The sequence below is a fragment of the Mustela erminea genome, chromosome 10 (assembly GCF_009829155.1).
Source record: "Mustela erminea isolate mMusErm1 chromosome 10, mMusErm1.Pri, whole genome shotgun sequence".
In the NCBI taxonomy this organism is placed as follows: domain Eukaryota; kingdom Metazoa; phylum Chordata; class Mammalia; order Carnivora; family Mustelidae; genus Mustela; species Mustela erminea.
Window position 1 is genome coordinate 85,277,532 of NC_045623.1, and position 16,719 is coordinate 85,294,250.

The window sequence follows — 16,719 nt, forward strand, 5'->3', positions numbered from 1 at the left end:
GTCTGACATCTCAATCTAGAATACCAAACCTTCGCATCGGGTAATGCTTCGTCCACAGGCTCAATCGCAACATTAGGATGCACGACAGCAGTTCTGTCCAACTATGTATCAGAGCTTTGACCAAATGAGATGGTAACATCCGGAAGCTGAAGGCACCTCTTGTTAACTATCAATGGAGACAAAATAGTGGCTCTCCCAAGTCCCTCTGACAGGCCGGAGCTGACTGACTCACACAGCAACTGATACTTGGAGCTGGGAGTCGAGCAGATGAAACTGAAGACCAATTCACACCTCAGTAACTTTCTGGCCTGTCCTGGAGTTAGGACTCGGGGTGGGAAGCTCTTAATAAAGAGAGCAGGGAGGCTGTTCTTAGGAGGCATACCTAGGCTTAACAGGATACAGGAACACACCAATAGAACCTAAGGAGCATAATGGTCACTGGGGAAAAAAGAAGGAAAATCCTTAAGGAAAGGCAAACAAGACCACAAATCGACAAGGGTTAGTCAGCAGTCTTCCATCAGTTAAGATGTGTAAGATTTGTAAACCTATTGTGCAAAACACATTTAATGAAGAAGGGGGGAGGCAAGAAAATAAAGGCAGCTAGTAAGTACAAAAAGGAGAGAAGATTTACACTTTTAATTTGTCCTTTAAACAACAGGATTTTTGTCCTGCTCCAACCTACTTCAAATGTCCTGGATTACCAACTTTAAAATACTCGCAAGTACTCAGAGATTCAAATAAAAAAGTGAGAGGCATTGTTAAAAGTGACTTATGTCCATTTATAAGTCGTCAGCAATAATTAACACTGGCTTGCAGCCTGGTAATCTCTTCCTTATAGGAGATTAAAAGATGGTTCTCTTTTCAGCACAAGAAACAGACATCACCTCTGTGTTGAGGTGGGTGCTTTGCTTGAGCCTAAGTATTCTGGCCTAATGCTGGCTTTCAAGAAGTGGCCACCTTCAATTTAAATAAAAAAATTAAAACATGACAGTGCTTAAACGCATGCACACAGACAAACAAGAAGGACCTTATACAAAAAAATTTCAAGTCAGCAATGGAAATTTCCAAAAGGTGACAAGTTCTTTAAATAAAAATCTTGTGAAAAATAAAATTCAAAATCTACAAAGCACAAAAGAGCAGAAGATGGGATGCTGCTCTGAATAGGATAGGGCCCTTCACTGCTGATGGGATGAGACAAATGGACTTGACTGGAAGTCCAGGACACGCTGGAATCGATGTTGGCTTCCCATGTTCCTGTCGACCCATTGAGTCAGACTGCATCTTTGCAGAGGTTTCTGCCGGAACCTAGCGTAGTTTCTATCAAGAGAGAAAGAAAACGAAAATAGGAAAGATGAGGGTTTCAGCTGGAATGGCTATTTGTACACAAAAAAGTGGCCGAGGCAATTATTTTAAGAATTTCTTTACTTTCGGGAACCTGGGTGGCTCACTCAGTTAAGTGTCTGCTGTCAGTTTAGGTCATGATCCCAGTGTCCTGGATCAAGTCCCGCGTCAACCTCCCTGCTTCACAAAGTCTGCTTCTCCCTCTACTCCCTTCCCCCTGCTTGTGCTCTCTCTCTCATGCTCTCTCAAATAAATAAATTTTAAAAAATCCTTAAAAAGAAAAAAAAAAGAGTATCTTTATTTTGGGATATCAGATATTAATTTCACATTTCAATCCTGACAATTTTAGAAATTATTTATACTACATTTTATTTATGTGAAAGTCACAATGTAAGTGCTATTTTCTTCCAACTCCCAAAGCCAGCTGCCACACAGGCATTATGGTGGTATGTGCCATATACATGAATGTTAAGAAAACCTAATATATAATCTGTAATAATGTTTCAGTAGGAAAAAATATTTTCTCCTTCAAGAAACATTTAAAACCGGATCTGTATTTCATTGGTTGTACCAGATCTGTACCTCCAACAGGACCTCATTGTCTGATACAGCTCAAGGTTGCTCAGGACACAGCGGTTAATTTTAGAGTAAAATTCCCAGAGAAGGTAAGTCATCATGTGAGTATCACATTGCAAGTTTAGAGACTGAATAATTAATAGCAAGGACTCAAAGTAAAGCTTCTTGAGCTTCTCCTTTAATCACCCTAGTCTTTTAGGCTAGGGTTCTGAATAAGACCCTCTGAGATAATTTGATCTGATTCTCAACTCCAGCTGTTCCTAATAACCCCCTGGGAAGCTTTTTAAAAGTAAAAATTCTTGCTCCCACCCCCTAACTTAATGACTCTGAATCCCCTGAAGGCAGTGCCTGGACATCTGTATTTTTAGACATCTCCACAGGCATTGTCAGTAACCAGAGTTGAAAATAACTAACATTTTATTACATTTATCTAGCCCTATATGAAGTACTTGCTGAATTCTTTCAATACTTCACTTCGTTTAATGCTAATAACAATCTTATCAGAAAAGCACTCTCATTAATATCTTATACAGGTCAGGAAACGGAGTCTCAGGTTAAATAACTTGTCCAAGGTCATAAAGTGGAGTAGGTAGAAGAGCCTGGATTTGAATTCACACCTGTCTCTAGGATTCATCTAATACCCATCATACTGTTCTTTCTGAGACCTGCTATGATTTTGGCAACTACAGGGGAAACAGAGTATCAAAGCCCTGAAGTGGAAGCATGTGTGCCATATTTGAAAAATAGCGTGGCACCTAGGTGGCTCAGAGGGTTGAGCCTCTGTCTTTAGCTCAAGTCACAATCTCAGGGTCCTGGGATCGAGCCCCGCATCGGGCTCTCTGCTCAGCAGGGAGCCTGCTCGCCCCCCCCACCCCGTCTCTCTGCCTGCCTCTCTACTTGTGAACTCTATCAAATAAATAAATAAATGGGGGAAAAAAAAAGGCTAGTAAAATTAAATTAAAAAACAAACAAACCAACAAGGAAGTCCATGTGATTAGTGATTAGGGGAAGAGTAGGTGTGAGGTCAGTGAGCTAACCACATCAGCCCCGGCCATGGTCCTTATACGGAATGGTGAGGATGGGAAGTCACTGGAAAATTCTGAACAAAGAAAAGAATCTGAACCTCTCTGGCTGCTGAGTTAAGAATGGCAGGCAAAAGCAGAAACAGGGAGACCATTTAGGAGATTTGCAATAGTCTAAGTGAAAATGATGAGAAATGGTCAGGTTTTGGACATATTTTGTATGCAGAGCTTATGGGATTTGCTAATGGGCTGAATATGGGGTGAGAAAGGAGTCAAAGATGACTCTAAGGTTTTTCAGTAACTGGATCAAAGTAACTGAATAAATCTGTAAAACCACACTACATCAAGAATCCAGAAGATTCCAGAATAGAAAGTCCCTTTGACATCAGTTAGTCCAACATATTAGTTTTAGTGATGTGAGGACCAAAGAAGTGGCATGACTTGATCAAAATTATACAGCTGCGTTACAAACTGCAAAGCTAGTAATGGACCCCACCATTTCCTGGATTTCAGCTCAGTTTTTTTTTTTTTTAAGGATTTTATTTTTTGACAGAGAGATAGGTAGCAGATAGAGAGCTCAGGTAGGCAGAGCAGCAGGCAGAGGGAGAGGGGGAAGCAGGCTCCCCACTGAGCAGGGAGCCTGATGCGGGGCTCAATTCCAGGACTCTGGGATCATGACCTGAGCCAAAGGTAGCTGCTTAACTGACTGAGCGACCCAGGCGGCCCTCAGCTCAGTTATTTCATTATACTCTCCTGTTTCTTTCCCCACCTTTGGAATTAAACGATCATCACAACCCAACTTCCTTTACCATTCTTCCTACAGCCAAATTCTACGCTTTTTCTCCTCCTCTTCCTAATCACCCACTTACCTCATGGTGAGGTCCGAAGGATGTTGCCACTTTGGGCTCTGCATATGATGAACTTGACCCATCAGGGCATACAGTTCCCCCAAGGCACCTATGACACAGAGGGATAGTGGTTAGGAAGCAGCTCAGTGAACTCCCATGTCAGCCTACGTCAAAGCACGTGCTTTCAGGGCAAGAGAGAACAGGCACTGGTCCTAATACTATCTATGATTATCACAACCAGTCAGCACAAAAACTGTAAGCCAGGGAGGGGAGCTTGCTCTCAGATGATGACGATGATGATGATGATGATAATGATGGAGCAGCAATAATGACAGCCACCATTCATTCATTCAACACTTAGCTCCTACAATGTGTGAGGAAGTTTACTGATCTCTAGAATATGATGGTAAAGATGCTGTATCTGCGTTCATGAAGTTTATATAGGAGAGAGGCAACTCCAAAACTTGCAGTAAGTGCAATGACCAGAGAAACTCAGGTTCCTGTGTGAGCACAGAGACTGGAGGGCAGGGGTCTGAGAAAGCCCTCTACAGGGGAGGTAGACAGGAAGCAGGAATCTAGAAGTTAGTGAGGTAAGGGGGCGAGGGGTGCAGGTATCCAAGAGACATAGCTAATACAAAGGTTCAGAGATACAAGACAGCAAAATACGTTTAAGAAACGAGAGAGGCTGAGAACAGAAGGCAAATGGGGGCTTTTTGCTAAATAAGAAAAATTGCTGGAGGCAATTTCTCAAGCACCTGGGAGCCTGGCAAGGTGCTATGCACTTCATATACTATCTTACCTAATTCTAAAAAAAAGAAAAAAAATCTCATATGGAGACAAATGTTATTAACATCTTTTTGGAAAGTGGAAACTATGGCTCAGGGAGGTGGACTTGCCTTAAATGCTCACTAAACCAAACTCAAAACTGGCTCCTGTCTGACTTCATACTTTTGCCATCGTCTGATAATGTTAATTTTGCACTTCAGGGCTGAGACTTAGGTTGAAGCTTGCAAAAACAAAAATTATGATTAGAGAAAACAAAATAACTTCCCCAGACCAGTGAGTCTCAAATTTTAACATGCATCATAATCAGCAGAAGTATTATAAAACAGATTACTGGGCCCCAACCCCGGAGTTTCTGATTCTGTAGGTCTCCAGTGGAACCTGAGATTTTGCATTTCTAAGAAAGGCCCAAGTGATGCTGATGCTGCTGGCCTGGAAACCACACCTTGAAAACCACTGCCCTGGACAGTAGAGACTTTTCTTTTACCTAGCACACACACTGCTCAGTATCCTCTCCACTATGCTCTCAGAAACCAAAAGCAGTTGAACTAAAGCTACGGACCATTTTTTCCGGTTCTGGTAAAAGATATTTACTTAACTTTAAGGACCAGTCTAATTTACTGGAGGCCTTAAGTAGTTCAGCTTTGCAGAGAAAGTATATACCTTGAAGTCAGACAGACTTAAATTAAAATTCCAATTCAGCCACTAACTAGCTCTATGATCCTGGGCAAATCATTTTGACTTCTTCTAGGCCCACTTGACTCATCTATGAAACCCAGACAATAATACTATCTAGCATGAAGCTGAACATTAGGAACACAGTACATATAAGACTTAGTATAGTGCCTGACACAAAGCTGTTGTGCAGTATGTGCTAGCTATTGCTACGGCGTTAGAGCTTCACACCTACGTCAGTTTGCAAAGACTCTTCGAATCATGTGACAATCAATCACCGTTCTGTAAGGAAAAGTGTTTATTAAGTGCCTCAGTCTACACATATACTATGACATGTTTCATAGCACTCAGCAGAAATTCTCTAACCATAACGAGATGATACTCTTCAGGAAAAACAGATTCATTACAAGCTTCTGTGCAGCTAAAAAAGTATATCCAAGAGTAAAAGAAGACAAATGACAAAATGAAAAATACATCTGAAACATATCTGGTGAAGTTTTAATGTCCTCACTCTACAGGAGTGATCTCCTCAAAAACAAAAGAGGTCAAAGGACATGAATAAGCAATTCAGAAAGTAATACAAATGATCAATAAACATAATGAAAAGATGTTCAATCTCACTAATATGGAAAGAAAAAATATTAATCTTTTTTCTTTTTCTTTTTTTAAATATTTTATTTGAGAGAGAGAGAGAGGATAGGAGAGAGAGAGAGACCATGAGAGAGGTGAAGGTCAGAGAGTGAAGCAGCCTCCCTGCTGAGCAGGAAGCCCGATGGGGAACTTGATCCTGGGATTCCAGGATCATGACCTGAGCTAAAGGCAGTCACTTAACCAACCAAGCTGCCCAGGTGCCCCTTAATCTCACTTCTTGAGAAGAAAATACAAATCAGAAAAGAATTTCTCCTTTAAGAAGGGAAGTAGTTTTAGATTAGAAAATCCCTTGCCTGTTGAGTTAAAATCAAAGGTCTCAAATCAAATTGCCTTTCCCATATCCTACATTCACATAATGAGCACCCCAATCATTTTAGGTCTGCAAAAAAACATTTCAGTGAGGGGGAGAAACCAGCTTTGTAGCACTTTCAAGATGTTTCTCCAGCCTAAGCATCACCAAAGGAGGGCTGACAAGATAAGATATTGTGGTATCCAATCTCAAAATGAAAACAAGATTATCTGTAGACCATGTCCATCAGCTCACTCATCTCTTACCAGCTAGATTCTATAAAACTGCCCTGATGGTGGAGGCTAACGATCTACTGTACGCCCCCTACAAAGAAACCTATCCACTTTAAACTCAAAGGGAAAAAAAGAAAAACAAACCTGGTTGATTAAGCCCAAGGAGGCTTCAAGTATTAATCTGCTAGGAGTCATAATCTAGCAGAAGAAATTTGCATATAGCACTTACCATTGCCATCAGACAGTATCCTGTGAGCTTTACATAAACTCATCTGTTCATTGTTATGGTAATCCTCTGAAGTATTTCCCCCATTTCACAGATGAAGACAGAGAAACAATCTGCCCAAGGTCACACAGTTAGTAACAGCCTGAATTCTAACAGTATAATACCATCATCGAGTTGAGTTTCCTTAAAAATTTTTCCAGGACTGACGTATCATAGTGGGGATGAGAAGGCAAGAATCACATCACAGTATGTCTCCTGTATACAGTTGGTACGGCGCACAGTGCTGAGTGAACAAGGGCTCAATGATCAGGTCTCAGCTCATGCACCAAGAAACGTTACTTTTCCTTAGCACTAAGAACTTACTGATGGACTAGGGTAACCTTTTTTAGTAAGACTTAATGATCTACATCAAGCATGTATTATGTGCCAGGCTCTTTGCTAAATGCTTTGTATTCATCCTATCATCTAATCCTAACCACCACACGAGGCAAATACCATGATCTCCATTTTATTCATGATTCAACTGGAGCTTAAAAAAGATACTCATCTATCATCTTATAAATGGGAAAGCCAGGATTCAAACCCAGGTGGAGCTAATAATCCAAAAACCTTATTTCAGCTCATGGCTCCTATCTCTTCTGCCAAATTTAGAGATGCTAACAAGAATGGAAATGTTTGAATTTTCTCTTCACAGTCTCTAACAGATGGGCTTTCTTGGACCAACAATCAGTACCATGGGTTTATTTTAAGTTGTGGCTAAAAGGTGGCAAAGACTGTCCTTTGTTTTGTGCCTAAGAATGAAATTCATCTAAGAATGAAAGAGAAAAATAAAAACCTTAACATTACAGGAATGAGATAAGCAATTCATCTAAACCTTCATCTATAAATATGTAGCTGACTAGTTTTGGGGACAATTCAGTCTAATAACTGTCCCTAATAAGTTAGGTCAATCGACTGTTGAGGAGGAGGAAGAATGGAAGATGCTGAACACATGCTCTACCAGTGGCCCTTCTGCCAGGTTTTAGATGTCACCATACTTTGCACATGACCCTGTTCAATTAAGTGTGGCACAAGACCCACGAACAGAGAATCTCTCAGCTGACTCATGACCCACGAGCTGGCCTGGCACCAACAGGTCATTAAGTGAATAAATCAGATACTCTCTTTCGGAATGTGACTGCGAGCTTTAGTAATGAGAATGAGAGAGAAGAGCACACAGGCAGGACTTGGAGAATGGACACACGTGAGACAGCTAAGAGAGAGCAGCAGAAGCACTGGTCACAGAGAAAGATTAGAAGTATTAGAACCATTAACTCAGCAAGGAAAACCTGAATAGGTAACAGAGGCATCCATTTCTGAGGGGGCATGGAGCACGGATCTATGGCTGATTCTTTTTACTATAAGAATTGGCTATGTCGTTGTCTGATCTTCTGTAAATCCTTAAACTCAGTTACTTAAAGGCAATCACAAGGTCTCTATTCCTTGCAATCAAAAAAATACCTAACACAGAGAAATGAATGAAGAGGGGAAGAGAGAATAAAATATGCTTATAGGGGTGCAGGCTACTGTTTTTATAAATACATTAATAGGAATAAAAAGGAAAAAAGATTAAGTGGAAAACAACAATGCAAATGTGTCACCTCTAGGTCAACAAAACTGCAACGATCTAGTGCAAATCTTGACTGATTTTCCTTGCAGACAGGGCAAAAAACAGAAGAAAGAAATAGGCATTATTGTAATATATATATATATATATACACACACATATAAAATTAGTGTATTATATATATATATATATTTTTTTAAGATTTTATTTATTTATTTGTCAGAGAGAGCGCGAGCGAAAGCGAGCACAGGCAGACAGAGTGGAAGGCAGAGTCAGAGGGAGAAGCAGGCTCCCTGCGGAGCAAGGAGCCCGATGTGGGACTCGATCCTAGGACGCTGGGATCATGACCTGAGCCGAAGGCAGCGGCTTAACCAACTGAGCCACCCAGGCGTCCCTATATATATTATTATATATATTATTCAGCTCATTTCTGAAGTGATGTATTAGATGGAGGCTAGTGAGTGACATATGAACATGCTCAACAGCAATGCCAAGTGCAAAAGTAGAATGTACGGAACCACTGCGGCTTGTGATCTCCATTAACAATCAAAGTGAGGGGCGCCTGGGTGGCTCAGTGGGTTAAGCCGCTGCCTTCGGCTCAGGTCATGATCTCAGGGTCCTGGGACAGAGTCCCACATCGGGCTCTCTGCTCAGCAGGGAGCCTGCTTCCTCCTCTCTCTCTGCCTGCCTCTCTGCCTACTTGTGTTCTCTCTCTGTCAAATAAATAAATAAAATCTTTAAAAAAAAAAACAAACAATCAAAGTGAGACTTCTACTTCTAGGCATGATGAATGGGCTCACCTCCCACTGTAGGCAAGTAGAAATTGGGCAAAATATATGAAACAACTGTTTTCAGACTGTTCAGAACTGTCATTCTTGACAGAAGGGAAACCACTGAGGTGAACCTAGAAATGTCCTGTGAGTCTCTGAGTCTATAATTTTTCAAAACAAAAAGTTTAAAATGAAGGTAAAACAAACACTTTGTAAATAAAACAAAAGCAGAGAGACTTCATTGCCAACAAACCCGCATTACAAGAAACTAAAAATTCATCAGGAAAAAGGAAAATAACAGATGAAGAATCAAGGGCACGAAAATGGTAAATATGTGAGTAAAAATGGACTTTTCCTCATAAAAAAAAAAAACTTTAAAAGATAACTTTAGTATGTTGAACTTTAGTATGTATACGTAAAATGTATACAAATAGCATAAAAAACAGAATGGAGGGGCACCTGGGTGGTTCAGTGGGTTAAGCCTCTGCCTTCAGCTCGGGTCATGATCTCAGGGTCCTGAGATCGAGTCCCACATCAGGATCTCTGCTCCGCAGAGAGCCTGCTTCCCCCTCTCTTCCTCTCTGCTTGCCCCTCTGCCCATTTGTGATCTCTGTCAAATAAATAAAATCTTTAAAAACAAAAAAACAAAAAAAACAAAAACAAAAACCAGAATGGAGGGGCACCTGGCTGGCTCAGTCAGAAGAGCACTCAACCCTTGATCCTCAAATCGTGAGTTCAAGCCCCACATCGAGTGTATAGATTACTTAAATCAATCAATAAACTTAAAAAAAAAAAAAAACAGAATGGAGATTTGGAAGTGTATTGTTAATTAGGGCCTTGCATTATATGCTAAGTGGTGTATTACTTAAAGGTGGACTGGGAGGTTAAAGATCCATATTGTAAACAACAGAATCACAGTTCTCAAGGTGGGTTCTAGAGTCCCTGGGAGTCCCTCTACCCCCTTCTGAGCTTTAAAAGTCAAGACTATTTTCACAACAACACTAAGATGTTATTTGTCCTTTCCACTTGCATTCTCTCAAGTGTACCATGGAATTCTCAAGAGGCTATATGACATGACACAGAGTATAGACCCACATATAAGGATCCAGCAGGCTTCTATTAAGTCAGACATTAACAGAGATTTGCAAAAAATGTAAATCAATGCCATTCATCTCCCCAAAGTTTTGATTTTGTTTTAAAAAAGTTATTTTTAGGGACGGCTGGGTGGTTCAGTCAGTTAAGCGTTGGACTCTTGATCATGGCTCGGGTCATGATCTCAGGGTTGTGAGATGAAGCCTATCTCGGGCTCTGTATTTCCTCTCTCCCTCTACTCCTACCCTTCTTTAAAAAAAAAAAAAAGTTATTTTTAGAGGCCCCTGGCTGGATTAGTCAGTGAAGCCTGCCACTCTTGATCTCCAGCGTTGTGAGTTCAAGCCCGATGTTACACACAGAGATTACTTTTTTAAAAAAAGTTATTTTTAATAAGAACATATTATTTACGTTAACGTGCAATGAGTCTATTTTTAAATATATTAATATATATTTAAACAATTTTTCAGTTGTTTTTTTTTTTTAAATGATTTATTTATTTATTTATTTGACAGACAGAGATCACAAATAGGCAGAGAGGCAGGCAGGGAGAGAGAGAGAGGAAGAAGCAGGCTCCCTGCTGAGCAGAGAGCCCAATGCAGTGTCTGGGATCCTGACCTGAGCCAAAGGCAGAGGCTTTAACCCACTGAGCCACCCAGGTGCCCCTCAGTTATAACTTTTAATATGACTGAGTATAGATAGATGTAACCCATGCCAACAAAAACTTTGGGGTCCTGAATTTCTAAGAGTGTAAATGGGTCCTGAGAACAAAAACTTCGAGAACTACTACTCTCTAACAAGCACTAAAAATAAAACGAAGAGGTACAGGTAATAAATCAAGCATGGAGATAAAATGGAATACTAAAAAATACTTAAGGAAAAAAAAAGACCAGGGGCACCTGGGTGGTCAATGGGTTAAAACCTCTGCCTTCCGGACCGCTGCCCCAAATCCTCTCTGCTCAGCAGGGAGCCTGCTTCCCCTCCCCCACCCGCCTCCCGCCTGCCTCTCTGTCTGTCTACTTGTGACCTCTGTCAAATAAACAAAATCTTTAAAAAAAAAAAAAAAAAAAAGACCAGGGAAAGATGAAAGACGACACAAAGAACAGATGAACAGATAAGCAAACAGAAAACAAGTAATAAGATGGTAGATTTAAAACCACCCATACTGACTGGACTAACAAATTAAAACACTGAGATTATATAAGACTGAAAAAAAGAAGAGCTACATTCAATTATATAGTGTCTATAAGACATCCACTTAATTTTATTATTATTACTATTTTTTTTTAGAGAGGGAGTGGGGAGAGGCAAAGGGAGTGAAAGAGGAAGAGAGAAAAATCTTAAGTAGAATCCACACCCAGCACCTGAGCCCAAGCAAGGGGCTCAAGCTCAAGCCCAAGCTCCATCTCACAACCTCGAGATCACGACCTCAGCTGAAATCAAGGATCCCACACTTAACCAAGTGAGGCGCCCTAAGACATCCACTTTAGAACACAAAGATATGGCTAGATTAAAAGTAAAAAAAGTTTTTTAAAAAAGATTTTATTTATTAATTTGACAGAGAGATCACAAGTTGGCAGAGAGGCAGGCAGAGAGAGAGGGAGAAGCAGGCTCCCCGCTGAGCATAGAGCCAGATTCGGACCTTGATCCCAGGATCCTGAGATCATGTCCTGAGCCCAAGGCAGAGGCTTAACCCACCTGAGCCACCCAGGCGGCCTTTAAGTAAAAAGATTTTTAAAAAATCTATCATGGGGCGCCTGGGTGGTTCAGTGGGTTAAGCCTCTGCCTTTGGCTCAGGTCATGATCTCAGGGTCCTGGGATCGAGTCCCACATCGGGCCCTCTGCTTGGCAGGGAGTCTGCTTCCTCCTCTCGCTCTCTGTCAAATTAATAAATAAAATCTTTAAAAATAAATAAATAAATAAAACAAAAATAAAAATCTATCATGTACACAGTAGTGGAAAGAAGGCTGGATTGGCTACATAAATGAGACAAAATAGACTCTCAAACAGAATTATTACTAAGAATGTAAATACTGTGGGTGTCGAGTGGCTCAGTGGATTAAAGCCTCTGCCTTCGGCTCAGGCCATGATCCCAGGGTCCTGGGAGTGAGTCCTGCATCGGGCTCTCCGCTCAGCGGGGAGCCTGCTCTCCCCGCCCCCCCCCCACCTGCCTCTCTGGGGACTACTTACGATCTGTCAAATAAAATCTTAAAAAAAAGAATGTAAATACTGAATGTTACTAAGAGTGAAGAAAAGTTCATAATGATAAAAGGGGACAAATGATCAAGAGGATATAATATTCCTAAAAATGTATGCATTCAATAGCAGAGTTTTAAAATACAAGAGGCAAAAACTGACAGAAGTGAAAGGAGAAACAGGAAAATCCACAATTAGAGTGGAGATATGAACACTCCTCTTTTAGTTAGAAAATCTGTAAGGATATAGAACTGAACACCACCAGCAACATATAAAACCTCACTGAAATGTATAGAACACTCCACCAACATCAGAATATACACTTTCAAGTGCACATGGAACATTCACCAAACACACCATATGCTGGTCTATAAAAATAAGTCTCAGTACATTTAAAAGAATGGAACTCATTATCAAGAATATTTTCTGACCACAACAGAATTAAGCTAAAATAGTAAGATAGATGAAAACTCCCAGGGCACCTGGGTGGCTCAGTGGGTTAAGCCTCTGCCTTTGGCTCGGGTCATGATCCCAGGGTCCTGGGATCATGACCTGCACCAGGCTCTCCGCTCAGCAGGGAGCCTGCTTCCTCCTCTCTCTGTCTCTGCCTGTCTCTCTGCCCACTTGTGATCTCTGTCAAATAAATAAATAGAATCTTTAAAAAAAAAAAAAACCTTTCCAAATGTTTGGAAATTAAATAACACACTTCTAAATAACCCGTAAGTCAAAGAAATAATCACAAGGGAAAACAGAAATTGCTTTGAGCCAAATGAAAGTGAAAATATATCAAAATCTGTGGGATGCACCTAAGCAGCACTTAAAGGAAAACTGTAGCTCTAAATGCTTATAGAAGGGGCACTTGGGTGGCTCAGTTAGTTAAACGCCTGCTTTTGGTTCAGGTCATGATCTGAGTCCTGGGACTGAACCCTGCACAGAGGCTGGGGGGGGAGGGCCCACTCAGCAAGGAGTCGGCTTCTTCCTCTGCCCTTCCCCCCTTGTGCTCACGTGCACGCTCTCTCAAAATAAAATCTTAAAAAAAAAAAAAAGATGCTTACAGAAAATAGATCTCAGATCGGTGATGTAACCTTCCACATTAAAAAGCTAGAAGAGGAGCGCCTAGGTGGTTCAGTGGGTTAAAGCCTCTGCCTTCGGCTCAGGTCATGATCTCAGGGACCTGGGATCAAGCCCCGCATCAGGCTCTTCGCTCAGCAGGGAGCCTGCTTCCTCCTCTCTCTCTGCCTGCTTCTCTGCCTACTTGGGATCTCTGTCAAATAAATAAATAAAATCTTAAAAAAAAAAATTTAATGTGTTTAAAAAAATAAAATAAAAAATAAAAAGCTAGAAGAGGGGTGCCTGGGTGGCTCAGTGGGTTAAGGCTCTGCCTTCAGCTCAGGTCATGCTCTCAGAGTCCTGGAATCGAGCCCCGCACCTGGGCTCTCTGCTCAGTGGGGACTCTGCTTCCTCCTCTCTGCCTGCCTCTCTGCCTACTTGTGACCTCTGTCTGTCAAATAAATAAAATCTTAAAAATAAAAAAGCTAGAAGACCAAATTAAACCCAAAGTACATAGAAGAAAAACAACAACAAAGTGGAGAAAAGAATAAAAATGAAATAGCCAAAAATAATACAGAAATATGAAACTAAACATTTGCTTTGGGGGCAAAAAAAAAAATCCGTAAAATTGATAAACCTTTAACTAGATCATCCAAGAAAATAAAATGACAAGTTACCAATATTAGAAATGAAACAGTGACATCACTACAGATCCTATAATAATTAAAGGAATAATAAAGGACCATTATGAATAATTTTATGCCAATAAAATAATGAACTTAGATAAAATGGGCAAATTCCTTGTAAGACAGAAATTATTGAAATGGACTCAAAGAAATTCTGGAAAAAAAAAAAAAAAGAAAGAAAGAAAGAAAGAAAAATAAAAACCCTCCAGGGTTAAGTGGCTTCACTGATAAAATTCTATCACACATTTAAAGGAAGAAATAATACCAATCCTACATAAACTGAAAGAACACCTCCCTACTCATTTTATGAAGTCAGTACTACCATGATACTTAGAGGACAATACAAGAAAAACTAAAAATCAAAACTTCTTATAAACAAGACAAATAAGACATAAAAACTATTAAAAATATTAGCAAACTTAAGGATAATTCAGTAAGGACAGTGAGTGTATCCAGGAATGCAAGTTAGCCTAAGAGTCAAAAATCAATAAATGTAACACACCACATTACAGAATAAGCTGAAATACTATATGACCTTCTAAATAACTGCAGAAAATTCAACAGACAATATTCACCACTCATTCATGCTGAAAACTCTCCCAACCTTAGAACAGAAGGAGAACTTCCTCAACTAAATGAACAGAAGGGAAGAGGAACTTCCTCAAACCTAATAAAGGGTATCTATGATAAACCTACAGCTAATATTCTACTTAAGGTACTACAGGTCTTAGCCAGTGCAGCAAGGCAAGAAAAAGAAACAAAAGGCCTACAGATTGGAAGGAAAAAATAAACTACCCTTATTTGGAGAGAGCATCATGTTAAAGCAGAAAACCCTAAGGGATTCTTAAAATGTTACCAAGTATCAAAACCACAATGAGTATCATTTCACATTAGTCAGAATGGCTAGTACTAAAACAACAAAAAATAACAAGTACTGGTGAGGATGAGGAGAAAAGGGAACCTTTGTGGACTACTGCTGGGAATGCAAACTGGTGCAGCCAATATGGAAAACAGTACTGGAGGTTCCTCAAAAAATTAAAATTAAACATACCATATGATCCAGTATTCTACTTCTGGGTATTTACCCAAAGAAAGCAAAAAACACTAATTTGAAAATATATATGCACCCCTATATTTACTGCAACATTATTTACAATAGCCAAGACATGGAAGCAACCAAATTGTCTATAATAAATGGATAAAGGAGATGTGATACATATACATACACTCTCTCTCTTGAATATTAGTTGGCCATAAAAAAGAATGAGATCTTATCATCTGCAACAACATCGATGGGCCTAGGTGGTCTAATACTAAGTGAAGTAAGAAAGGTAGAGGACAAATATCATGAGTTCATTTATATGTGGAATCTAAAAAACAAAACAAATGAACAGAAACAACAAAAAAGACTCAAACAGACTCTTAAATACAAAGAACAAACTTTGGTTGTTCTACTTTGGTTGTTCTTTGGTTGTCTGGTGGTTGCTAGCAGGAAGAGAGGGGGAATGGGTGAAACAGATAAAGGAAATTAAGAAGTACAAACTTCCAGTTATGAAATAAATAAGTCACGGAAATGAAAGGTACAGCATACAGAACACTGTAAATAATATTTTAGTAATATTGTACGTTGACAGATGGTGACTACACTTATGGGTTGGACAGCTCATTAAATTATAAAAAGCACTGAGATATCAATGAATGAATTAACAAAATACATGTAAGATCTGTACAATAAAAAGTATAAAATGTTACTGACAGAAATTAACAAGGCAATAAATAAGGCAATAAATAAGGCAATAAATAACAAGGCAATAAATAAGTGGAAATATATCCTGTTCACAGATTAGAAGGCTCAGTATTGTTATGATGTCAGTTCTCCCCAAAATGATCTATTATAGATTCAATAAAATCCCAATGAAATACCCAATAGGTGCTTTTGAATAAACTGACAAGCTGAAGTTAATTTTTTTTAAGTTAATTTTTTAAAAAAATTATAGAAATCCAAATAATTTCAAGACTTGCTATAAAGTTATAGTAATCAAGACAGTATAATATTGGCATAAGAATAGACATGCATACCAATGAACAGAATAGAGAATTCAGAAACCCTTGGAAAGGATAACTTTTTCAACAAATGGTGCTAGAATAACTAGATATGCATATATAAAAAAGAACCTAAGCCTCTGCAATACAAAACTCACAATGAATAGTATGATCACTTTGGGGAAAGTTATACAAACACTATATGACTCAGCAATTCCACTCCCCTAATTATTTACCATGGAGAAATGAAAACACACATCCATACAAAACCCATGTATGATTGCTCGTAGATGCTTTATTCATAACAGCCGAAGACTAGAAGCACAAATGCCATTCAACAATGACTAAACTACAGTGTATTAATACAAGGAAAAATCCAGCAGTAAACTACAGAACTGATACACACAACAACATGGATAAATATGTAAAAATTATTCCAAGTAAAAGAAGCCAAACACAAAAGGACACATATTGCATGATTCCATTTATATGAAACTCTAGAAAAGACAAATCTAATTATAGTGACCAAAAAGAAATCAGCACTTTCCCAGCACAGGAGCCAGGCAGGGACAGAATGACTGAGATGGAGCACAAGGGAGATTTTGGGTATTGTGGGAATGTTCTATTAATCTTGA

At 39.5% G+C, this 16,719-nt stretch overlaps 1 protein-coding gene across 8 annotated transcripts in view; it reads right to left on the reverse strand.

Moving 5' to 3' along the window:
* Positions 1–546: 546 nt before the first annotated feature.
* The window catches only part of S100PBP (S100P binding protein), a 53,348-nt gene continuing 37,175 nt past the window's right edge, over positions 547–16,719 (reverse strand). For 7 of the 8 annotated variants that reach the window (XM_032302993.1, XM_032302990.1, XM_032302991.1 and 4 more), the window contains 2 exons: positions 3,809–3,896; positions 547–1,317 (listed from right to left, as the gene is read on the reverse strand). In XM_032302993.1, the coding sequence (XP_032158884.1) occupies positions 1,176–1,317; positions 3,809–3,896 (230 nt within the window). In that variant the 3' untranslated portion in view covers positions 547–1,175. Of the gene's footprint in view, positions 1,318–3,808; positions 3,897–16,719 lie in introns of those variants that run through there. The other variant, XM_032302996.1, reaches the window with a different exon arrangement.